Source organism: Anabas testudineus, chromosome 2 (genome assembly GCF_900324465.2).
Source record: "Anabas testudineus chromosome 2, fAnaTes1.2, whole genome shotgun sequence".
Classification (NCBI taxonomy): domain Eukaryota; kingdom Metazoa; phylum Chordata; class Actinopteri; order Anabantiformes; family Anabantidae; genus Anabas; species Anabas testudineus.
Window position 1 is genome coordinate 19,436,161 of NC_046611.1, and position 24,993 is coordinate 19,461,153.

The 24,993-nt window shown below is 42.6% G+C and overlaps 4 protein-coding genes across 5 annotated transcripts in view; 3 read left to right on the plus strand and 1 right to left on the minus strand.

Moving 5' to 3' along the window:
- Positions 1-133: 133 nt before the first annotated feature.
- On the minus strand, positions 134-2,321 carry enkur (enkurin, TRPC channel interacting protein). 2 transcript variants are annotated; one of them, XM_026364282.1, is made up of 5 exons: positions 2,135-2,321; positions 1,672-1,817; positions 1,346-1,569; positions 1,111-1,257; positions 134-642 (listed from the first exon to the last, which is right to left on the minus strand). In XM_026364282.1, the coding sequence occupies exons 1-5, from the start codon at positions 2,212-2,214 to the stop codon at positions 469-471; spliced, it is 771 nt and encodes a 256-aa protein (XP_026220067.1). In that variant the 5' UTR covers positions 2,215-2,321; the 3' UTR covers positions 134-468. The 2 variants fall into 2 exon arrangements, 1 of the variants encoding a protein (XP_026220067.1); XR_003299035.1 differs by having other exon boundaries at positions 529-642; positions 1,017-1,257.
- A 592-nt stretch (positions 2,322-2,913) lies between these two features.
- LOC113164797 (threonine synthase-like 1) lies at positions 2,914-5,907 on the plus strand. Its single transcript, XM_026364281.1, has 3 exons — positions 2,914-3,047; positions 3,165-4,568; positions 4,809-5,907. The coding sequence occupies exons 2-3, from the start codon at positions 3,195-3,197 to the stop codon at positions 5,610-5,612; spliced, it is 2,178 nt and encodes a 725-aa protein (XP_026220066.1). The 5' UTR covers positions 2,914-3,047; positions 3,165-3,194; the 3' UTR covers positions 5,613-5,907.
- A 5,682-nt stretch (positions 5,908-11,589) lies between these two features.
- Positions 11,590-15,752, plus strand: LOC113164683 (patched domain-containing protein 3). The gene is made up of 4 exons (XM_026364081.1): positions 11,590-12,306; positions 13,295-13,416; positions 13,747-13,892; positions 14,182-15,752. Exons 1-4 carry the CDS (start codon positions 11,590-11,592, stop codon positions 15,750-15,752), a joined length of 2,556 nt encoding a protein of 851 aa, XP_026219866.1.
- Positions 15,753-19,120: 3,368 nt separating this feature from the next.
- gpr158a (G protein-coupled receptor 158a) overlaps positions 19,121-24,993 on the plus strand; it is a 52,233-nt gene continuing 46,360 nt past the window's right edge. The window contains exon 1 of the mRNA XM_026364325.1: positions 19,121-20,451. Within this exon, the coding sequence (XP_026220110.1) occupies positions 19,574-20,451 (878 nt within the window). The 5' untranslated portion in view covers positions 19,121-19,573. The remainder of the gene's footprint in view (positions 20,452-24,993) is intronic.

Sequence of the window (24,993 nt, forward strand, 5' to 3'; positions counted from 1 at the left end):
CGTTGTTTAAGTTGCGGAGACTTAACTGGGATAATCAGCTTCATGTGATATTTTGCTGGCTTGTGGTCGCATCACAGGCCACTGTGTGGAAATGGAAACGATTAAGCACAATAATTTGACTCAGTTTCTACGTAGTGACTTTTATTTTGTCAGAATGAAGGAAAAGATTCCTAGATATTGCTACCATATTGGAAAGATGTTCCCCAACAAAATACATTTGCAATAATAACAGCACTTTCTTTTTTTTTTGATCGCTCAAATCTGAATATCTCTAAAAGATGAATTTACATGGTTCAGAATTTATAACATAATTAGAAATTATGTTGTCTATAAATCTAATTTCTTTATGGAATGAATGTACATTGCACTAGAACATATATAAATATTTATTTATGTATTTTTAACTCTTGGAGAAGTGAAGACATCTGGTACAGCACATCTGATCAAGTTGAACAGTCTTTTTATGTCCTAGTTATTGGGTATGTAGATGGTTTTGAATCTCTCGATGAGGTTGATGTCGTTCTCCAGCTGCTTCATCGCAACTTCGAGACGCTCCTTGTGGGCTTTCTTTGACAGGGTGTCAGTGACAAGTGAGAGGCCTTGGTATTCGTGATGTAGCTCATCCCAGTTCTTCTTCAGGCCCTGGATAATATAATGACACAGGAAACAACTCTGTCACAACACTAACAACATTCAAAGATTTTTTTTTCAAGGCTTCTACACAGTAGACAGACATTAAATCAGAGGTATTGTCTGTGTTAGAAGAACGGCTGCTGGGCAAATTCTCTATTTTCATTTGGTAAGGGTGTTTTAACGGTTGATTGTGCAATCATACAGCTCCTATAGTTCTGGAGCTGCAGTTCAGAAAGACCTCAAAGTGTTAAATTAACTCATTAACTCAGAACATTATGCTCTAATTTTGCACAGATTTTCCACAAATAAGAGTCACTTCACACAATGAACATACTGTGACCATTTTATCCTAGAGTACTGGTAGTATTTAAATGATCAAATACATTTCCTGTGTTCCTCCAGTTGTTCCAGATGTCTCTATACTCTCCTGCTGTCTTATTGAAAGAAGTGCCACTGTGCAGCCATGTGTTCGTGTACCTCCAGGACGGCTTCTCGGTCCTCGTCAGACAGGTGTTTCATGGCTCCCCGCTCCTTCTGTTCTTTCACATAGTTGTCGTACGCCTCTTGAGCCCTCTGCTCTTCTTCATTGCGCTGCTGCAGGTACTCAGGTACTTCTCCATAATCCTGCATACAGAAAGTGGAAACTTTTCACAGGATCGTTACAGTGTACCTATAGTATTAAATTATAAAATCAGGTCCCAAATAAAAACACCTTTTTCTTGATGTATTTGGGGACAAGTCCAGAATCTTCCAGGAGCTGCTTGTGTCCCTTGTTGCTGTCTACACTTGTAGGCTGGGGCTTCATCGGCACTACTGTAGCTGTCTTTAAAAAGTCTCTCTTCGTGTGAATGCCCATCGGAGGCATCTCTGTCCTTAGAGGAACGGGTGGTTTCTTCATGGCGCAGGTGTGACGCTCCTCTTTGGAGCACAGTGTCTCTGAAAGAATAAAGAAATATGAAAGCATGCGTTTCAGATCAACGCATAACTCAATCAGTGCTCAGAGATTCACCCACACATTAGTCAAACAGCAGCACTCACTTTCGGGTGGTTTGGCCTCTTTTGAATGCTTCTTCAGGTACTTGTCTGGGGATGGCACCTCTACTTTTGCCGGCCCCATCGTCCTCATTGCATCCTTAGCTATCTTTTCCTCAAGGCTGACCATTGGCCTAAACTTGGACATATACCTACAGAGAAAGCGCATCGGAGAACATATTAATTTGAGACTTCTTAAAAATCAGTTCAGAGATGTACAAATAAAATAAAGCAGATGTTATTACATCTGCTTTATTTGTGTTGTTAGCTTTTAGTTGTTCAGTTGTTAGCTAAGCTAAACGTGGGGCCACATTTAACTAATTCCAGATAGTTAGAAGTAGACTTTTTGTTTTCTATATTGACTTTTACAACAAAAACATCTTCATTACCGACTACTTATGCTCTCTTAATACGTTTTCTTTTTCTAGTTGGCTAATTACCAGCTAATACATTACATTCTAAAAAGTACCTTGGAGGTTTTTGAACATGAACCTTTTCCTCTGGGAGGAGATTGTAGACGCTTTCTCGTGGATGCACCACTTCAGACATGTTGGAAGACTTCAGACAGAGGAAGGATTAAATGTTTAGAAAAGAAAAGAAACGATCTCTGTGGTAAATGAGTCGGACTGACCGCTGTAACGCTAGCTAAACTTTTGTTTGACAACACGCTACCGGCTAGTTGCTTGGCAACTGCGGGGCCAACGTTGCATTCAGGTGCGGTCGTAAAATAGCCGATTTGATGACGACATCGCGAAATACTGTCTTATTTTAATTGCAAACACAGATTCAATGTGTTAAGCATAAAACTGAATAATATTTAATCATTCAATTCCCCTGTACTATACAATATACCGCTTGGTTGTTATAATTCAGCTGCAAGAATCATGGTCATCGTTGAATGTAGTTTGTTATTAAATATCGTTTTGACCACTGTATTTCATATTATCTAGGCTGGAATACATTTTCCTAATAGCTGTTTAATTATGAATGTACGTGACTTCCATTAGTGTTCAGTGTTTAGAGAACTAATTAAAACAGAATTCGATCACTATGCTAAACTATGGTTCTTGTATTTTCGTCAGAGAAGAATTTGAAAAGATTTGCGACTATTTAATTAGAATTAGTTGTGTTAATATCATTTATATATAATATTATCTATTGATAACAAAACGACTGGTACTTCATTGTTTTCGCATAATACGTCCCATGGAGTAATTATGTCCCTTCAGGCGGACCGTAGTTGTTTGTGGCGAGCTTCCTGTCTACTGTGTACCACGCTTTATTTATTAAAACAAAACATGTAGTTACCAGTGTTATCAGACCCTGCAAAAGCATTTAATGTCAAGTTTGTGTGGATATGTTACGGAAAGTCACCGTTTCACGTAAGTGTCTGACTTATTAAAACTACGACGACAGGTCACTGGCTCTTAACTGCAGGACGTGTAAAGTGTATGAGTGTTTTAAAATGCAGTTCAGTAAACAGTTACTTTCTTTTTCAGGAGAAGAGGCTGCTGTCATTTGGCTTCTAAATGGGTTTGCTGAATGCATGTCAGCTTGCACTGAGAGCTCTGAAATCCTACCAGAGCCCCTTTATAATATCAAAATCATGGCTTTCCTCCAAAGCTTCCCTGCTGGGGGACAAGAACATCCTACTCATGGGTCCTCCTGGAGCAGGGAAGACCACAGTGGGGAGGATGGTGGCCCACATGCTGGGACTGCCTGTCGTCGATGTTGATGACGATGTCTTGGAGACGACATGGAAGATGTCTGTGGCAGAAAAGTTGGCAGCAGTCGGAGGAGAGCGTTTTCTGGAGGAGGAAGGTCAGGCCTTGTGCAACTTCTCTGCATCTGGATGTGTTGTGTCTATGACAGGCTCTAACCCTCTACACTCTGAGGCAATGCAGCACGTCAAACAGAGCGGCATGGTCATCTACCTGGACGTGGACAGTGAGGACATCATAGAGAGACTGGCCAGGATGAAGGTGAACAGGATAGTGGGTCAGGAGGTAGGCGTGTCCATGAGGGATATTCTGCATTACAGGAAACAGTTTTATGAGAAATGGTTCGATGTGCGGGTTCTGTGTGGGAGAGGAGACACAGCGGAGGAAGTAGCTGAGAAGGTGGTGAAGGCTGTGGAGAGGTATCAGAACCACGCCGCAGAAACCTACTTATCAACGAGGTGTGACAGTGAGAGATCATCCAGTCAGACAGCACACTTCAGTCATGTGGTTATAGAAGGTCTGGCCACAGACGGAGGCCTCTATGTTCCCAAAAATGGATTCCCGAAGATGACTGCCCGTGAATGGTTGAGAATTGCTGACATGTCGTATCCAGAAAGAGCAGGAGTTTTACTAGAAAAGTGCATACACCCTTTGGATATTCCTCATTTAGATCTGAGAACAATGGTATTTAAAACATATGGAGCAAACTTTTCTAGTGAGGCAGTTGCGCCTTTAAAATGCCTCAACCACAATCAGTATATTCAGGAGCTTTTTCATGGCCCCACTGCTTCATTTAAAGATCTCGCCTTACAGCTGATGCCACAGCTCTTCTCCTACTGCCTCCCACCAATGTGCAACTACCTCATCTTGGTTGCCACATCTGGAGACACAGGAAGCGCAGTGCTCAGTGGTTTCAGCAGGCTCAGTGGCATCGACAGACACAGAACCGGAGTACTGGTGTTTTTCCCAGAGGAAGGGGTGAGTGAGATTCAGAAAGTCCAGATGACGAGCTACGGGGAAGGCAACGTCAGGGCAGTCAGCGTCAACTCAGACTTTGACTTCTGTCAGAGAACAATCAAGAGGATGTTTGGCGAGTCTGGGCTGACGGGGCATCTCGCAGTGGAGTATGGCACAGTCCTCAGTACAGCCAACTCCATCAACTGGGCACGACTGTTGCCTCAGGTGGGTTGATGATCTTTCAGTGGGACTGTGAGATAAAAAAAATCCTTATTAGCATATTAGCAATTTTTTTTTAATGTGTCAGCAGCCATTTTTGAAAATGCACATGTGTTACTAATAACAGCTTACAAGAATCATTAAGCCATCTGAACAACTATACTAACGTACCAATACACTGATGTACATTGAAAGTTTTCGACAAGCAGTATAACAGTCTTATGTTAAAGTTTTCCCTTCTTTCAGGTAGTCTACCATTCCTCAGCCTATCTGGATCTGTGCAGAGACGGTGTTATCACGTTCGGGGAGCCCATCGATGTTTGCATTCCTACTGGTAACTTTGGCAATGCCATGTCAGCTGTGTACGCCAAGCAAATGGGCATCCCGATAAGGAAAGTCATCTGTGCATCAAACCACAACCGGATCATCACAGACTTTATCACCACAGGCGAGTATGATCTCCGGGGGCGGCCTCTCCTCCTCTCTCACTCCCCGGCTATAGATATTCTGAAATCTTCCAACCTTGAGAGGTTTATCTACCACGTCTCAGGTGGAGACGGCCGTCTTGTCAAGGACCTGTTCACACGCTTGGACAGGCAGCAGCACTTTCAGGTTCCTGCGCCTCTTCTTGGCAGGATTCAGCAGGAAGTGTCGGCTAGCTGGTGCTCTGAAGATGACTGCTTGGCTGCCATCCAGAGTGTTTACACACAGACGGGCTACGTCATGGACTCACACACCGCTGTAGCTAAAGTTGTGGCTGATAGGCTGCATGACGGTTCGTGCCCCACGGTGCTTTGTTCCACTGCTCACTTTGGGAAATTTGCCCCCGCTGTGTTCAAAGCTTTACAAATCCCAAATATGCCGAAGGATCCTGTGGAGCAGTTGAAGAAGCTTGAATTGACTGTATCTAAACCAGAAATGCACAGAGACATGATGAAATGCCTGAGGGGAGGTGGCAGGAGGGCACACACTGTTTGTCAGGCAGATTACAGCGTGCTGGTAGAAGAAGTGGAGAACATGATACAGGACACGTTCTTAAAAGTAGTATAGGATTATTTTAGTTTTTGATCATTTTTACCTGAAAATAATTGACACACAATTAATTAATAATTGAATTAAATCAGGATAAATGCTATCTTGAATAAACATTGCAAATTATATCACCTTGTCTTGATTTGGTTGATTTAAGTTAGTCTATTGAACAATTTAGGGAGTTGTATGAATTTACAAATGTATGATAAAGATAAGATAAAGAATCATTGTTCTGTAGTTAGCAGATCGTTTTCTTCTCACTCTTGTACGCTATCACACAACCAAGCTGCTTCCAGTGATCAAGTCCAAGTGTCCTGAGATTTTTGCTTTTATCATATATGTGTGTGTGTGTATATATATACATATACATACATACATACATATATATATATATATATATATATATATATATATATGTATATATATATAAGCTAATTCCATAAAATGTAAAAAAAAATCTAAAATCAGAGTTAATCTATTCAATCTTTTCAAACTGAACATAAATAAAAAATAAACAGATCAAAATAAAATTGATAGGAAATGTACAACATAATGTAAACCACACCTCTTACATACATAAGAGGTGAAATAACCCTCTGAGCCTGCAGGACTTCTTAGTTGTAGCTGGATTTAAAGCCTGTGGATTTCGCAACATGTCTTTACATCACTATAGAGTCCTGGGCCACTAGATGGGGATGTGTACCTCTTGGCCACTGCTGTGTGAAAACACTGCTGCCAGTGTTTCAGGAACAGTACATGAGTATCACTAGGAGGGGAATTCATTCTGGGCTGAGTCATGTTTAAATTAACTGTATATTTAGACATTGTGCTATGGCACTGTGTATTCTCCGTATCTCCACTGTGCTCTTGCCCAAGACGCATATTTTACAGTAATAGATATTGATAAGAAAATTACTTTTTTACTAGTTTCTATTCATTAACGTGACAATTTCATCTTGCTTACTTTTCTCTGTTCATGCCAAGAAAGCAGAAAGGCTAATGAAGTCGCGCAGTACAGTGTACCTCTCAGGCTGGCACTAAAACACAGCTAATGACTTGACCTCTGTGAGGTTCACAGTCCAGTAATTACCAGGTGAAGCCGGAGCAGTGTTACAGTCCTCTTATCAGTGTCCACCCACTCATTAACTTGACTTTTCTTTCTTTCTTTCATAAAAACTTTTGAGTCACATTTACTACCATGACATTTAGAACGACGTATGTAGTTCATTTTAATTTGGCTGTTTGAAGGTGACAGTATTAAATCATTATATAGTTCTATCTTCTGACAAACTGATTAAAAGATTCCCTTCTAAAGTACGTGGAGAGCTTTTTTTCCGATTCTGTTGTGTCATTATCCTGTAATTTACACACAGTTTGAGTCAGTTTGTGTTTAGAACAGAGGGCACCAAGCTTATATATATATTTTTTTAATAGTAGTATAATAGAAACTTAACTCAACACAGAATAGAGGCAGAATGGGCCTGAGAGTAATTTCCCACCCATCGACGTCGCACCATCCGAAACGGGAGAGTCCAGAAATGAATCCTGTCTCTGTGGCTATCAGTTGAGTCATTTAAATCCAGGTGCTGCCTCAGCAGCCACAAGCAGAGGAGTCAGGAAGATAAGTTTCATAGAGCTTCAGGATTGCTTATGACTGCAGTTGTTAAAATAGATGGAAAGTCAGGCCAGATTTGACAAAGCACTTTGCTAGCATGCCCTCTGATCTGGATCACTGTTTCTCTGTGTCTGACTGAGCACGACATTGTGTTTGTGTGTGTGTGTTTTTCAGTTTGTGACTTAATTTTATATAATATTGTTGAGGATTTATTTTATGAGGCTGGTATAGGGTTAAAGCTACAGCCACAATGTCACTGTCAGGGCAACACAAACACGCTGCTGTTAAAACGTGTGCCACTTGGAAAGCCTCCGTCTTTATTTATCTATTCAGTGGGTATACATACAGTAGCTAAAGGTTGGTACCCAGAGCATATTCCATTAACATCTCTTTCTAAAACCATGGACTTTCGTGTGTTGCAATAACAGCCTACACTCTTCTGGTGAAGGTTTCCACAAGATATTTGGTTTTGCGTGATTTGAATCTGTCAAGTTCTTTTAAAAACAATTTCTACATGGACCGGACTTCTTATGTGGGCACTGTCCTCAATTGTTAACAGGATAGGTGTCACTGTGTACAAAGTGCACGTCCGTCCCATGACGACCTAGGTTTCCTCTGGGTAATTGGTGGCTCTGAATTGCCTGTAGGTGTGAATGCTAGTGTGAATGTTTGTCTGCCTCTGTATGTCTATGTGTCAGCCCTGGTGACCTGTCCAGGGTGTACCCTGCTCTTGCCCAGTGACAGCTGGGATTGGCTTTAGCACCTTCACTGTACTGGAATAGGTACTAGAATAGAAAAAACAGAACATGTTTTAATCTATTCGTCATTTTTAGAAGATTTTTTTTAATTAGCTCGAGTCATGTAAAGCACATTGAATTTCACTAACCTTAATGAATGGTTTAATAGAAAAAAACAGCTGGTAGCTGGTGGGTTGTGTGTGAAACAGTGTTAGCTTGCAGTGATCTGGATAAGATTACCAAGGCAGATTCCAATATCTGCAGAGTCAAAGCCAAAATACAGTAACTCCACTTAGTGTGGTTTTGTCTTGGTTTTTGCTTGGATTTTGCAGTTACTGCAAATCTTACACTGTATTTTCTCTGAAGTTAGACATAGTTGAATCAGGATGCTTTGTCACAAGATAAAGCAGATATTACTTTTCCAGTCCTAACTCAGTTTTGACCAGATGTGTGGTTACAGCGCTTTGCGTTTGATGGCAAGAGTCGAACGGTGCACGTGAATTTAAAATGTATATACAATACATGATACTTTTGGGAAAAAAGAGTGGCCCCCTGGTACTGCTGGTGACGGCCTGGTGATAGACTTCTTTGCCTGGGGCCCTCCAGAGTTTAGAGTCGTCACTGCATATACCAGAATGTGTCAAAATAAGGACCTTTTTCCAAACTTTTTCAGAACTCAGACAAGTATGTATGAGGAATGAGAGCACTGTGCACAGCCGGCCTGTGTTTGGCTGGCTTACCTACCAGTGTGTGAAAATGGGAGGCAACAGGGAGAATGTGGTCTCCGAGGTTTGAAGTGATCCATTGCTCTTGACAGAATCAAAGACCTGAGCTCTGGTGTTGTTTGGCCTGTGGCAAACAGAGAGAAACGGAAAAGGAGCAGGCGGACGTCAAGATAAATTACGACCCGGTCTGTTTTTGGAATCAGTGCAATATTGTACAAACGCCCCTTTTGACTGTAGCTTGTGCATGTTTTCCTACACTTACTGGATGACTGATCGCTTTTTTGCTATGCGTGAAGATATTACACTCTACATGGTAACCTAAGCTTCTTTGTAGTAATTCTGTGCTTGTTCTTTGGCCCAGCCTCCCCTCTGTGTCTGAGGTTTTTATCGATGTGAACATTGGCCTTATTAATCAAGCTGCTTGGCAGGTGAATGTGAGGAATGGGTGTGCTGCTAAAGGGGGCAATGGGGAGTGTGCAAGTGCAAGTGCAAGTGCATATGTGTGTAAGTGGTGACGGGAAAGAACGAGCCAGATGTTGCTCAGCATCCGGTGACCCACAGCTGGGTGAGCAAAGATAATTGCAGTTCCCATCTCCTTAATGTGAATGTGTGGCGTTATGGAAACTGCTCTGTCACAGAGAAGGGAAATAGAAAGGACAGAGGAGCAAATGAACACATTGAGTTTGGAATGAAGTTCAACTTATTTTTCCTAAAAATACACCACACTGTGTTGCAATCGCTTGACACACAGACGCTTGACACCAACAAGCACACAAGATTACGTTGTACAATGGTTCATAGGTGTAGCCAGAATTATAGAAATAATGAAGTCATATGTCCAAAGTCCCCTCTAGTGCAGCCCTCTTGCCACTTGAAAAATCCACACAGGACACAAAAAATAGAGTATCTACATAAAACTGTAGAGCATCGTAGGACATCAGCCCATGAGGTTTCCAACCTTCGGACCTATCACTATAGAAACGAACCTGACTGCTCTTTGTCATCTGAGCTGACAGTGAACACAGCGTTTGTTTGGGTATTTTTCTTTATACACATCTTTGTGTGTAGATGCTTTGATGACTTGTCTTTATCAAAGGTATTTCTACATAGTGATCTAACTCTTCTTCATGATCAGTCAACTGCAGCAGGGCTAACGCAGCATACCTCTGTGAAGTAAGGAAGAGAAGAGAAAAGCAGGAGCTTATGAAGGTGTGAACAGGATCCTGCCATCACAAGGCGATTGTTACTGGAGAACGGATTGAGCTCATTTACATTTTGATGCAGACTCTGAACACACCGAACTTGCAATGGAACCCACGGTATCTGCTGTTAACAGTCTTTGATGAGCACACGGACAAAAAGCAATGATTCATTTCAAGGTGAGAAAAATAACTAAAGGTGCCTGAAACAGATTACGTTTAACTGATGCCTCCATCAGGCTTCTGGCGACTGCCTGCCAGGATCCTCTCACTCGGAGAATGAGAAATCAATGACCCCGAGATGGATCTGTGTGAAATGAGATATGAGCCTTGTCTCTGGGGACTCAGCAGAGCTCAGATTGACAGCTGACTGACAGAGGTTAACTGCCTGAGAAGGCCGAGGGGCTTGGAGGTGTAAAACCGACCCTCTTGGACTCTCACTTGAACTATATTGTGGAACAAAAGGTTAAAATGTCACATGTAGAGGGCAGGGATGATACACAGAGACCGTTTGTCCCTAGATTCCCAAGATATACTGTTTTCTGCCTGTAATTGACTCTTTGCTGAACACCAAGCATCTTACTTATACGTCCGCAGATTTTTTGCGATAGGTCTATGATTTCAGTCAAACAGAGATGACAGCAGATTTCTAGCTGCTTGTCAGCTGAAATGACAACGGCAGCGACTTAAGCTGACGTTAGATCAAGGAGTTCGCTGAAAACGGCGTCTTGGTTGACATGAAACTTCTCCCATTTTAAATCAAGAAGTCTGTGAATGACCTTTAATATGCACACGATGAATGGTTGCAGGACAAACCGACTGCGTAGGGCTGAAACGGTTACTGGTTTCGGTTAAGCATGGTAAAATTTCCAGCAGTTATTATTATTAGCGTTTCACATTTTAATGATCATTAAAACTCTCCTGCTGAAGGATGAAATACTATCCAGCATCCACCAATATTAGCAATAATATAATATAATGCTATGGGTGGGGGTGGGGTGAAAAGAGGTCTTATCCCAAAGATTAACAGATCTGCCATGTCTCAGTATTGCGGCCAAGCTGTTTAAGGGTTCAGTAAATAGTCAGTATGCAGAATATTCCTATGATTTCCAATTCCAGGAATCTTTTATGGCAAAAGGCTTTAAGGAAAATCATTACATATGTGCGTCTGGCTATGCAGTTATTGTCAATTACGAAGTTTAATATCCACCACAAGAAACTAACCCATTATGTACATTATGCAATAACAATCTTTTATCACCTTGTTTTCATATCAGTATTGACTAAGAGTTGTCCATTGTCTTTAAAAACAATCAAATGACACACTAATTTAGTTATATAGCCTAGTTACTTAGTTATAACATACAGGGAATACTTGTATCATAAAGTAATAAAATGTGACGTCTTTGCCAACGATGTTGTGTAGGTTTTAACAAAGTCACATTTTTTTCTAGGAAATCATCTGTTTTAGAGTTGAATTGTGTCCTACGTTATCATTTAAGGGGCCATGTCTTTCTACTCTTATCATTTTACAGCCACTAGGAAGCATGAAGTCACCAGTAACGCCAGAGACCTTAAAGAAGGTCACTGTAATTACCTGTTCCGGTCTCTAAACCACTCCTTTCTCACCTTCTTTTGCGCTGCACAGCCTTTATAAGGGTGAGATTCCCTTACATGTTGTAATGGTTCTGCATGTCCTGCATCTAACGGTTCGGCACTATGGGCTGCAAACGCACAGACTGCCTCTCAAAACCTCTGTCAGGCCTTTTTGAAAAACTCGGATTGCTCGTAGGCTCCTGGCCTTTTTATTTTTTTGTAATCCCTGTCCTCCTCTCAGCAGCACTCAGTGGCGGCTTCGCTTTTCTTAAAGACAGGGAGGATAATGACCTTGAACGTCAGTTCACACCCAGGAAAGGACCCTCGAAAGCAACCAGAGCTTTTGTCGGTGAAAACTTCCCCTACAACTTCTCCATGTTTTCACAGGACAGGCTGTATGACAAGGGCAACTTTGCATCCCTCATTGCTGTATCAACTAACAACTCGAACGTACTGGCAAATCCTGCCTTTGAGGACATCGTCAGACTCAACAACAAGATCCTTAACATCACCGTGGACAACGGCCGACAGGGATTCAGTGAATTATGTGCTAAAGCCCATGGCGAATGTGTCCCAAACATCATCCTGGAAATCATTAGCTCTACCAGCGCTGATGAAGCCAGCATCACTTACCCAGTACATGAACACAGATCCAGGTCCATCTTTCTGGGTTCTGTACTAGGTGGGGTTATCACTGACGCCAGCGGCTCAGTCATAAGTGCACAAGCTGTAAAACTCTTCTACTACTTGGAGCACCAGGAGAGCACAGCTGAAGTCTCCAGATTATGGCTGAGAGAATTTACAGAACTCTTTTCAGATGCGACGAGCAAACACGTTGATGTATGTATCACATGGCTGCTAATGTTATGTTTCATTTGCTCAAAGGGTTCTGTCATTGGTCTTCCTGACTCACCGCAGCATGTTCTCATGGTTGTCTGTTAGTATTCTGTCCTAAAATGCTGTCTACTACTGTGATGAACATTACCAGGTGAACCTCTCTTGGACTACAGTGATTATTCTGTTAGCATTCAGCAATGAATTCAGCGCCCATGGTTTAGCTTTGGACTAATAGATCATTATGTAAAATCTTTGGAGGTGAAGGTCAGGGTGTATACATAATGACAAACATATAGCAGTTTCCTAACCTGACGTGGCCCCACCAGGCCATAAATCAAAGCAGCCACAAGACTTTTGAAAGGTTGATTTCAGTGGAAAACATTTCTCTGTGTGTTTATGACTTTTAATGTCTGCACATTGTCCCCTCACATATGAAGACACCATATAGCCAGGATTTAAATGCTGAGGTCATAAGGAAAAATATTGCCTTAAAAGCTCATATTTTTTTAAACAGTATATTTTTACATTATGTTTTTGGCAAATTTGAAAAATTTAAAGGCTGTTTAAAAACCCTTTTACACCATCAAGAAGATAATTCACATTTTACACTTTTAGGTGTGTTGTGGGACAAAATGTGATATACTAAGACAAAAGAACTTCTTCATGGCATGTGGTCCAAACGATTGTCTAATCTAAGTATCTAATGCTGAAAAAGCAAAGATGTTGACTCTGTGTCATAGGTGAACATGCAAGCGTCCTGTGAGGCACCAGGTTAGAATTTGAAGTGACACATATCTAGAGCTCCTACTGTATCTTTACATTTCCTATTGAAACACATTGTGGTTGACAAGGCTGTCACACTGCTGTGTCCTGAAATCCAAGCGGTGCTGTCAAACTGGTCTTATCGCCGTTGTGTGACATTCACGTGTTTAACACTGTTTTCTTGACTTCATAGTTCACGCTGGCCTCTCTCCGCTGTGCTCTGTTACAGGTGTCTTACTACACCTCCAAATCAAGACAGGAGGAGATTGACAGTCACACCACAGACGGCTTCCCTTTGTTCCTCTTCACTTATGCCTGTGCTATCACCCTCTCGGTGTTATCCTGCCTGAGGTGAGGCTAAGCGACTCCTTTACTGCAAGTCCAGGACACAAAGAGGGAGCTGTTTGTTAATCACTGTGTGTTGTTTGAAAGTGCAACTTTAAGTGTTTCTAGTTTTACTGCAGTGCACTTATTCCAATATTGCAAACATTTGCAACATGCTTTTGCCACAAACATACACAAATAAGAAAGATCATTTTGAAGCTGCTGATGTTGTAGAAAAGTAAAATGAACCCTACTTAGATTTAATTACTGTCTGTATTTTCTTCACTAGTTGCATACATTTTATTGCTTTTTATCAATAACAACACCAACACCATCCAATCTTTACCTCCTTGACAGAAGGGACAATGTGAGGAACAAGCTGTGGGTGGCTGTGTTCGGCGTTTTGTCCTCTGGCCTGGCTGTGCTCTCTTCTTTTGGTTTGCTGCTTTACATCGGAGTGCCGTTTGTCATTACAGTCGCAAACTCTCCTTTTCTAATACTTGGTGAGAAAAAAGCAGCCGTGTATTTCTCTGTTTCATACTGTAGTTGAAGGTTGTAGTTTGGGGTCATTTATGTCAAAGTGACCACAATACCTCATTAGCACTTTGTTAAGCACTTTTTTAAACTTCTCTGTAAGCTATTAGGTAGATTGAACTAAAGCATGTAATGGTGATTTACAGTATGAGCATTTTATGTTGTGCATTCCAAATTCTCACAAATTGAAATCCTCACATGAAGTGCTGGTATTTTCTGTACTGTAGTTCACTTTATATCACATTTCATCATTTCCAGGAATTGGTCTCAACAACATGTTCATAATGATTTCTGACTGGCAGCACACCAGTGTGGAGGACCCAGTGCCAAAGCGGATGGCTCACTCCTACAAAGAAGCTATCATGTCCATCACCATCACCGCCCTGACGGATGTGCTCAAGTTCTTCCTTGGCGTCATGTCCGACTTCCCGTCAGTACAGTCGTTCTGCCTGTACACCAGCGTCTCCATCATATTTTGTTACATCTACACAATCACCTTCTTTGGAGCCTTCCTGGCTCTAAACGGGAGACGAGAAGCCAGCAACAGGCACTGGCTGACCTGCGTGAAAATACCAACAGAAAGTCCTGATCAATATCCTGGGATACATCAAATCTGCTGCGTGGGTGGCGACTACGATAAGAACACTGGAGCAGAGAGAAAACAACTAGCGAGTACTTTCTTTAAGGATTTCTACGGCCCGTTTTTGATGAAGCCATGGATGAAGGTAGTTGTCATTTTTCTTTATGTGGCTTATTTAGGTACAAGTATTTATGGATGTTTCTATGTGCAACAGGGGATTGAGCTTTATGATCTGGCAGCTGATAACTCCCATGTGACGAGGTTCAATAAGAAGCACAGACAGTATTTTTCTGATTATGGCCTATCCGTGATGGTCATTGTAAGTGAAGAATTCCCATACTGGGATAGGACCAAGAGGCACCAACTTCAGGGATGCATAGGGGACTTTAAAAAGCTCCAGTTTGTAGATGAGGATGTCTATACATCCTGGCTGGACTCTTATTTGTCATATGGACGAGAAAATAGTTTAAATCTTGATGATAAAGGCGTTTTTCTCAAAAATCTATCTCCATTTTTTGCTTTATTTCCCTTTCTAAAGCAAGACGTGAACCTTACTGGAGATGCTATCTATGCATCCCGGTTCTTCATTCAGACTGTTGATATAGCCAGTGCAACCATGGAAATTCACATGCTCAAAGGTCTGAACGCCGCTGCAGAAAAATGCAGTGCAGCATCTTTATTAGTCTATAACCAAGAATTCATCTTCTATGACCAGTACGATGTAGTGGTGAGTAGCACGATCAAAAACGTGATCGTGATCACAGCTGTGATGCTGGTTGTGTCTCTCCTGCTGATTCCAAACCCCCTCTGCTCATTGTTGGTGACTTATTCTATTGGTTCAGTCACTGCGGGAGTGACGGGCTTCATGGCGCTGTGGGACGTCAGTCTTGATTCCATATCTATGATCATTTTTACTGTCTGCATCGGCTTCACTGTGGATTTCTCTGCACATGTGACTTACGCCTTCGTGTCCAGCAACAAAATGAGTTCCAATGACAAGGCGGTAGATGCTCTTTCCTCTTTAGGTTACCCCATACTTCAAGGTGCCTCCTCCACCATTTTAGGGGTGGCCGTGTTGGCGACATCTGCCTTTCACATCTTCAGAACCTTTTTTAAGATTTTCTTTCTTGTCATGTCTATCGGGATGGTTCATGGCCTTTTTTTCATCCCCGTATTTCTGGCGTCATTCACTGGCAGCTCAGATAAAGATGAAAATAAAGAGAACATTTTGAAAATCAGCAAACTGTGATCAATGTTCAGACATGCTATGCTAATCATATTCAGTAAGTTAGGAATATTAAGTGTGTAAAGTCACAAGCATGTTCAAAATAAAATTACTTTTGCTTTTTCATTGATTGATCAGTCAGTCTATATATTGTTTTTTTTTTTTTTTTTTTTACAGTTCGTTAATGTTAAAAATCAGAATTTGTTATGGTTTTGTCAAAATATTTATTTTTTTACATAAATTATTCTTTTTTATATTCATTTATTTTGTTGTTTTAGTGTGAGCTCAACAAGTGATTGGCAGTGAATCTTTAAATACCTACTTTTTTATTCTGTACTCTTATATTTAATCATGCAACTGTAGTTTATATTTCAATAAACATACATTTTATTGGAACTGTACCATTTTATATTACAACAATACAGCCTGTTTTACATTGCATTCTGTGCTTCTTTGTGTGTTCATGGGACATTTGCTGTATTTAACCAATCCAATCACACCTTTATATCATTATAAAATCAAACAATATGGTGGTGGTGTGAATGTTTTGTTGGTTGCAGTATGAGCAATTTATCCTTGATGATTAGAGTACTGTGCAAAAGTCTTAGGCCACCACTTGATGTGTTGTTTTGCAATGCTATTATGATCACATACAGTACTGTCAACATGTATTTCTAAGTCTCTATATTAGAATACAAAAATTGCTTCTGTAGGCTAAAGTGACAAATAATGAGTGTAGAGAAATATGAAATATGGAGAGGGCAACGACAAAAATAGTGGAAGAGTGAGAGTCAAAATCTGATTCAAGGTTTCTCTGAATTTCTTTTATGAGAGACCAGAACAAGTCCTGCGACTGCCAGGTTCAACATCTGGCAGCTTCATCTGGATGCCAGGTCGATCCTTCCATAGATTGAAGAAGCTTGATCAGGACAGACAGTGGAAGGAGAGCGGCCAAGAAATTATTTTTAATGTTTCTAGTTGTTCTGGTTGTAAAAATGGAGAAATACATATATAGATATGGTCATGGTAGCATTGCTAAAGAACAAATCTAATGTGAGCTAAGAATTCTGCACACTTCACTGTATGTTAAGTGGATGACTCACTGTCCTCATCAGAAGAGCAGAGGTATGCTGTACAGTCAGTCTTTGAATTCTTTATAAGCAGGCAGCAGGTTGCACTTAAGAAAATCCTGCTGATTACATAGCTTTATGCCACTGTTGTGTATTGCTCAACTGTCTGAGTGCTAAGATGTGCGGTAATGTGAAATCCGGTGTAACGAGAAGCAAGTCTACATGCGCCTAATTGGGCCGTATACCTAGCTTCCTTTTCACCCTTCACACCTCCAACAGCCAGGTGGACCTGACCTAATTAAGGTCTCGTTTTCACTCACAGTTTTTTGGGTACGCAGTCAGAAAGTAGGATTCAAGTCTGGTGTACTGAGAATCAACCAATCTTCAACAAACTTCACTTCAGCTCCAGTCGACCAGTAGAAAAGAGGCCTTTCCCTGAGGGTCAATGCATTTTATAGATGCTCATATAGGAAGCGTAGATCAATAACAATAACACTGACAGCCTGTCCAGGCCTCCGCCTTCAGGGCAACACAGGAAACTCAAGAGGAAGTTGAGTTTCTTGTTACAACTGAAAGTTTCAGTTACAGCTTTATGGCTTGCACAGATGCTGTTTCATCCCTCGTTTGACCTGTCATCCAAAACATGTTTTAAACATAGTATTTAATTTGCATAGTTTGGTATTTTTTACCATCTATAATCCACATTAGATCTAAGGACTGGATCTGGATCAAAAATTATTGATCAAAAACCTCCTACAAATATGGTATAGGACAGTATGGGTCTGTGTTTGAAGCCTCTGATAGCTAATGATGCCGACCACTAGTGTAGAAGCAGACTCACTAAATAAAAGTGTCGTTTGAAATCAAGCTCTCTGAATTATCCTCTGTACAGTGGTGCAGATATGGCAGCTGTCGCATCCTCTGTCTCAAGCCGTTTGCAGAAAGAACAACCAAACAGCCTCGGATGCAGCTGCATTCATGTAGGTTGGTCCAACTTCAAGCATCCCTGATGGCCAATGCCGCGCACAGGCTGACTGCCAGCTCTGTCACCCTCCCTCACGCCTGTCTGCCCTCAGCCCAGGCTGTTTCCAGGATGAGATGCCTCCAGCCCACACAGTGTGACGTGACATGAACCTATATCCAAAAGAGGAGAAAGACACAGAGAGAGAGAGAGAGAGAGAGAGAGAGAGAGAGAGAGAGAGAGAGAGAGAGGGAGCAACAACACAACAGCTTGTGCTATAAAATATATTGACAAAGAAGTAAAGAAATCCAATTCCCCTTTTGCTGCTAGATCCTTTAGTGTATTTTGCTTGGCTGACACATGAAGGAGCCACAGCTCGCCTCAACTACAAATGAGTTTATTGATTACAAACCTATCAAGTTTTAAGCCAAGGTATGGGCTGCAGGCTTGCTCAGTGTTATCTGAGTGATCTGAATGAATTTTGCTTTAGAAAAACATTAAGGATTACAGAGGAGCACCATTTTCACGTCTGATAGTTTATGTGGTCTAGGAGAGAAGTTTGCTGCAAAACCTAAAACCTGCTAGAAGAGATTTGCACCCACTTTTCAAATCCACAGGAGCATTAGGCAGGGGTCCTTCTGCTTTGAACTGGGTTGGGCTCAGCTGGATAGAAAAGGGTGACATCATGTGCTTTTGCAGCATCAGCAACATTTCAGTGAGAATCTGATGGCAATTAGTTGGTTTGTTCTTCTCTGTCTCCGTCCATCCTCCAAACACAAACAAACACAGTATATCCAGAATGTCTAGTGTTGTACTATTAAAAAACACTCAACAACACATTACCATTAAAGACTTTATAACATTTGTGCTTCCAAATGTAAGAATTATACTTAACAACTGTGTTTCAGTGCATCCATATGATTCTAGTTGGGGGTCTTCATAATAGAAAACTGCTTATCGAACAGATACCAACAAAAATAAGTCAAATAAACTAAAATGACTGTTTATAATGAATAACAGGAAGAAAACGAGTCTTGGATTTTTACAGTGACACCAGACCGACGTGCTCACTTCTGACTGATCAGCCGGAGCTGACTCGACGTGGTTCAGCACCGGACAGCTCTGCTCCCTGCTCCGCCAAACAGCCAAACGCTGCGCTGTGATTGACACAAGAAGCGGCCATACGCGGATCAATGTTGCTCCCGGAGCCCTATGAGATGCAGAAGAAGACGGGCTTTAGGAGCGCACGGCTCCCAGTGCGCCTCTCCGTGGCTTTTATAGGCCTTACTTAATGCTTGTTGTGGTCGGAAGAGGGCGGAGTGCGTTTGTCATCCAAGTGAGGAGCTCTCTTACTCGGCGCCTCTTAAAAAATATATAAAAATAATAATAACCTGCCCCCTTTACCCCTCCCTTCCTCTTCATTTTGATTCAGTCTATGTAGCCTACACGCAGAGGAAGAACGTCCGCCGCACAGCAAAGTGAGAGAGAGAGAGAGGGAGAGAGGTGGGGGAAACAGCTGCAAGCCAATGCTCCACATCAACAAGCTGCATGAGGCATCTGTAAAAGAAGAAAGAAGGGATCTGGCGAGGACAGGGAGGGAGTTACTTAGCTGCGTTTTTTCTCCTCCTTTGCGTCCCGGTTTGAAGATCAGAGTCGCGCAGCCTGCAAGAATATCCTACAAGTGGTGAAGCGATGCTTTAGCCAAACAATTGGGTGATTTCCTTCTTTCCAGCACACCCTCCCGACGAGCCACCGTAATTCCGAGCAGCAATAGCCCCCAAAAAACATCTGTGGACGCTCACTGGCAAGGGGAGATGGCTGTTTTCCGTCTGTCGTTGCTGCTGCAGGTGGGATTTGTGATCGGATCAAACCATAAATACGCGGAATGGTCCGCGCACGGGGAAGATGTCAGCGCACGGGAGGCGATTCGCGGCGCCCAGACGCACCGTCCGCAGCTGGCGCATCTCCGTGCGCCTCGTCGCCCTCCCTGGGAGACGGTGGGGCTACCGCAGAAGATAGAGGAGCACCTCCCGAGGGTGATCACGGCTTTTCTTCACACGGGGGACTCGACCGCCTTGAAACACGCCAACTGCTCGCGGAGGTACGAGCTCACCTCTCTGCGGGGAAGGTCACACGCCACCCCGCATCACTCCATGAGCAGCGTGCTGGATACGGTGCTGCACGCCACAAACTTCCTCAACATGATCTTGCAAGCCAACAGGTCCAGGGAGCAGAGTCTCCGGCGAGACATTGAGTGGTACCATGCCTTAGTGAGGAGTATACTGGAGGGAGACGCCAAGATTCACCGGGCTGTTGTCACTTTCAGCGCGGATTCGTCCGCAGCCAGGCCGTCGGTGCTTCTCCAAGCCACCAGGGCCGGTGGAGAGATAGTTCTCCAAGACCTCTCCAGCATGGCCCACCACCATCTGCGCAACCGCACCGCAGACACTGAGTGGTACCACGAAGTCAAAAACAGGAAGAAGACCAGCTTCCAGAAGAGAGTGCTGAGCCAAGATTTCAGATCAGTTGACAACTCTTTGAAAAGAGGAGAGAGTTTTATCCCGGACAAGACGCACGTCAAATGGTCTGCGCCCTACCTGGAGTGTGAAAATGGGAATTTTGTGCCTCGTTGGCTTTTGACCTTGTCAGCTGCTTTCTATGGCCTGAAGCCCAACCTGGCCCCTGAATTCAGGTAGGTGGTGAAATCTGAAACAAGAATAGAAAACAAATGGCAAAAGAGGCCTTTTCAATGACCCCAGTTCACACAGCTTGACACACACCTGTGATTCCACTTATGTTCAGCATTAGGTTGAGACCAGGTAGGTTTAACCACAACTACATCCCCAATCCCCACGCACAAACCTGGATAGGGCCTAGTAAGGTGAACACACCTGTCTCGCTTCCCTTCCGAAACCCACCGCAGCCTCCCACTGGCCTCTTGTTAGATGAGGGGGATTTCTTCTTTCCTCCAGTCTGACAAGGCGGCGGGATGCTAAAAATAACCCTGGATGTTACTTGATGTAGCAGCAGTGGAAACCTCTGGCTACAGGCCCTAATTAATTTTTCAAACTCGCTTGGCTGCATGCTTTACTACTCAGGAAACGTGGCGTGCCCTTTCTTTTACCTTTTTCCACGAGTGCTGCAAAATATGTGATGAGTCAGAGGCTTCCTGAGATGAGACAATATTGAGAAAAAACAAACAAACAAACAAACAAAAAAAGCAGCAGATGAGAAAATGTAATGTGATGTTTGGGTGTTTTGGTTCACTCCATGTCCTGAAGCCACCCCTGCTGCAGCCTGCTGGTGTAATGTAATGTGCCATGTTTATGAGTGTGAAGACTCCATAAGATCCTGACCAACAACTTCCCAATGAATATTTAATCCCGATCACCAGTGGTGTGTGTTCTGCCTTCAGTGCATATTTAATTGATACACTGGAGCCGTTTCCAGTCAGGCAAATGAGTCCAAACCTGCAGTGATTATGCTGTAATAGGCTATCAGCTACCTGGTGTTATCCCAGACTAAAGCCTCTCAGAGCAGCTTCGCACACTTAGGCTCAGACTCCTACTGAAGCAATCTGATAGCAAATTAGCCTGTGCACTCAACTCAGCCATTGCCAAAGGAGCAGTTTTGTTACCCCCCCCCCCCCCCCCCCCTTTTCAACGGAGGCTTCCTCCATAAGATCGAAGGTGTGATATGTGCGAGTGTTTTGTATTTGACGTCCCCGGAGAGTGGCCTGTTCAGTGGCACTAAAGGAAACATCCCATTGTGCTTCAAGGAGCTGAGGAGCTATGCTTCGTACTGTATATACTGTAGTGAGGAATGTCTTTTATTACACCACAGAACTGTTTAATGTTTCTCCAATCAATAGAGGGACATTTTGACATTGTCACACCTTTACATCCCTTTTAGTAACCTTTACTGTAAATTATACGGTGTATTATGGATTGCATGTGGAGCTATAGCTGTTGATATTAATGATATTATGGAGAAAGCCCCATGTAATATGGCTACATGAAACAATCGCTAGTACCACATTAGCCTGAATAGAAGACTATAATCTTGGATATCTGGAAAATTGGTTTGAAAAAGTCATCTTATATTTGAGGATTGGGTTGTTGTATCTACAACATCAGTCGTATTGTGGGTTCTTTGTGGCCTTAAAGGTGCTAGTTAATGAGTGGTTTGAGTCTATTTATAGAGGCTCTTTTAGAGTCAGTCAGCACTGAACGTGTTTGGTTAGTTGAGTTCAACCTGCAGGAGTTCCTGAAGGCTGTGGAAATGTGTTTTAATTAAATTAATGACAGGAAAGGCCGTTTCTCCTCCTGTGTATGTGGGAGAGTTTCCTGGGGGTGAAAAAAAAAATAAATCCAGTAGCTGTTCTCACAATAAAACTTCACCAAAAATTTCACACCCCTTTGCAGCCTTCAGTCCTTTTAACACAGGAGGCGGGGCGAAACCACCCCACCTCTGACCACACCAGTATTGAGATGGTGCTTTGGTGCAGTCAACCTGCCTCAAATGGGAAGTGTAAACCTGGCTATAAACAGTAGGGGGAAACACTCCAGCTGGCCTAGCTGAGACGTTGTGGCTCAGTTTTAGTGAGTTATTGGTTTTTTTTAATATGCTGTTGTTAAAATTTGCTCCAAAACTTGTGTCAATGTGGAAAGATGCCGTCAAAGGCTTCTGTGACTCAGACTCATTTTTGAGTGAGGTCCATCCTTCTAACCAGTCAGAGGAGGCTGCATCTCACAGCTGCCAATCAGTACCTGAGTATACTACTGTTGTTGTACCTCAGAAACTTTGATAACCATTGTGTGATTTACAGACTTTTCCATGGCTTTGACTGGAATTTAAATAGAAATCCTCTATATATTCTTACTCGACCCTTTTTACAGGAGATTTGTTTAGGCTACATATATTTACTTAACTACTTTACTACGACTTTACTACATCTTTTGCACCTGTGTCCTTCTCATCCCTTTCTTAGTTGCTCATATAGATGCTGCTATCAAAGTAGCAGGCAGCTCCTCCGGCATCCTCCCTCTACCTGAGCAGCCTGCCAGATAAGAAACAGGAGAGGAGGGGGAAACGCTAGCTAATATAACTGGCTCAGACATCAACTCTCCTTCGTTTCCCCTCCAGATGAATACACAATCAATACAACAATGAATTAATAATGAAAGATGTAGAACAACAACCCTGCATGGGCCATCTTGATTCCAGTCTTTTAATGCTTCAGTCACTTCCTGTTTGGCGCGATGATATTGCAAGAAGGAAGGTGACTTGTTTTGAGTTTTCTGTGCATGTCGCATATGGAAATGAAAAGAAACCGAGTCTGTTTATCACCTTTTTCTGTTTGCTGAACACGCAGGTGCTAAACAACTAATGTGACTTGTTAGAGCAGGAATGTGTGTAGATCGACCTGTTGTCTCTGTGAAAGTGCAAGAAATCGCACCTCTCACACTTCATCTTTTCTCTGCTCGTCTGTCTCTTCAGCTGCACACGACGCACAAGGGGAGGCAGCTTAGAGCGCACAGAGAGAACTGGCTGTTTTTCGAGCTCGCAGTGTGTGTTTCTGTGTGTGTGTGTGTGTGTGTGTGTGTGTGTGTGTGTGCTTGCCATCGTTTGAGGCTGAGGCATTCTTGAGGATGATACTGTACTGTCCTAATTGGCAGATCAATGTAACATCAGACGCAAACTTGTGGCTACACAGAAACACAAATGCAGAAACCAGTGTGAACACACACAGGAGAGAAAGAATGAGAAAATGAGGCAGGAGGTTGTGTGTGTGCCAGGCGAACTCACTGTGCTTCAAACTCACCTTTCACAACACGGAGCTTAATTGCTTTGAGGCTGAAGCTCAACAATATAATAAGGCAAACTAATTGAAGCAATCTAAAAAAGTACAGCCAGAAGGTAGAGACTGCACAACCCTCCTTATTTATCCTCAGCTGTGCTTGCTGTTTTGAGGTACAAGCAGCTAGACTGTTGACAGCCTGACTGCTGTGGGGCACCCAGCCGTCTAACAGAGTGGGAGGCCTCAAGCTCCATGAGGAGCCAGCAGCATCTGCTTAGATGGACACCATCCAGACACAAATAGGAAGGAAACCCAGCAATTCCCGGGGCCAACTGTGATAATGTAATATGTTAAATGGCGGTGGTGGAGCGCACAAGTAAAATGCAAGGGGATGTGACCGTGTTGAAATTATAATTGAGCCTGAAACAAGTCTAACCTCACATGTTTTTATCTGTCAGCAACCTGAAGCAAGCGGGGGTTAAAGATCCCTGAGGTGCTTCTTCTTATGTCACTGCTGACGTCGCTGGGACTCCGCTGCTCAGTGAGGTGGCCTGTCAGTACGATGCCTATAGCCGGCAAATGTCAACGGTACAGAAAATCCAACTACTTTGCCTTTCTGACTCACTTTAAATGAATGATCATTCTAATAATGTGATGATAATCACAGTGATTTTGGTGGTGTTGTGCTGATGTAATTCAGTTGCCTCTCATAGGATTACACTGTACATCTAATATAGTTACTATAAGTTCATCCTTCAGTAATCTGGTATGAGAGTAAAAGAGCTGTGTCGTGATGGAGGATGGCTCATAAGACATAGACACAGGAACCTAATGCTGAAAGATTTTGATCATTTAATGTATCTTACTGTAAAATCTCCATACAGAGTCATTACACTTTGATGAAGCTGCTTCAGGTTTTAAGGTTTACTACAGGATATTATGGGAAGCTTGGAGTGGAAAGTACCAAACACTAAATGCTGATTATTCTTTATCATTTTCATTCAAAGTCAGGTAAAAACTGTTTAATGCTGACGTTCGTACCGAATACTTCACCGTCGCATGTTTCTGTCATCTGCAGCACACGTTTTTGAATATTCCTTGTTAGGTCTTCAGAAAAGTGTCAAGAGTCCCCAACTATGATGAAGTGTCTTCTCTCAGAAGTCTTTATCAGCTTTCTCTGACAGCCGCTTTGCCCCCGGCACAGTGTCTTTTTTTTGATGACCAGCGACAGAACTCGATAAAATAACCCAGGTTGCTTGAAACACTAGTAGACAAGCAGCATCTTGCCTAGCGGCTGCACTTGCATTAGCCTCTGCTCGCCCTGTCAGCTTAATGCATTCCCATCACTTAAGAGACATTTTCCTCAGAAGGGCTTCGTGGATCTCGCATTGTGATTGTTCTATGACATAATGCACGAACTGTGCCCCTCTGAAA

Excerpts from the sequence above, each read along its gene's own strand:
- LOC113164683 (XM_026364081.1), top strand. The coding sequence starts at position 11,590 with ATGGGCTGCAAACGCACAGACTGCCTCTCAAAACCTCTGTCAGGCCTT. Across the intron at positions 12,307-13,294 it reads CGACGAGCAAACACGTTGAT|GTGTCTTACTACACCTCCAA; the intron begins GTATGTATCACA and ends GCTCTGTTACAG. Across the intron at positions 13,893-14,181 it reads CTCTCCTTTTCTAATACTTG|GAATTGGTCTCAACAACATG; the intron begins GTGAGAAAAAAG and ends CATCATTTCCAG.
- LOC113164797 (XM_026364281.1), top strand. The coding sequence starts at position 3,195 with ATGGGTTTGCTGAATGCATGTCAGCTTGCACTGAGAGCTCTGAAATCC. Across the intron at positions 4,569-4,808 it reads GGGCACGACTGTTGCCTCAG|GTAGTCTACCATTCCTCAGC; the intron begins GTGGGTTGATGA and ends CCCTTCTTTCAG.
- enkur (XM_026364282.1), bottom strand. The coding sequence starts at position 2,214 with ATGTCTGAAGTGGTGCATCCACGAGAAAGCGTCTACAATCTCCTCCCA. Across the intron at positions 1,818-2,134 it reads CATGTTCAAAAACCTCCAAG|GTATATGTCCAAGTTTAGGC; the intron begins GTACTTTTTAGA and ends CTTTCTCTGTAG. Across the intron at positions 643-1,110 it reads ACCGAGAAGCCGTCCTGGAG|GGCCTGAAGAAGAACTGGGA; the intron begins GTACACGAACAC and ends TATATTATCCAG.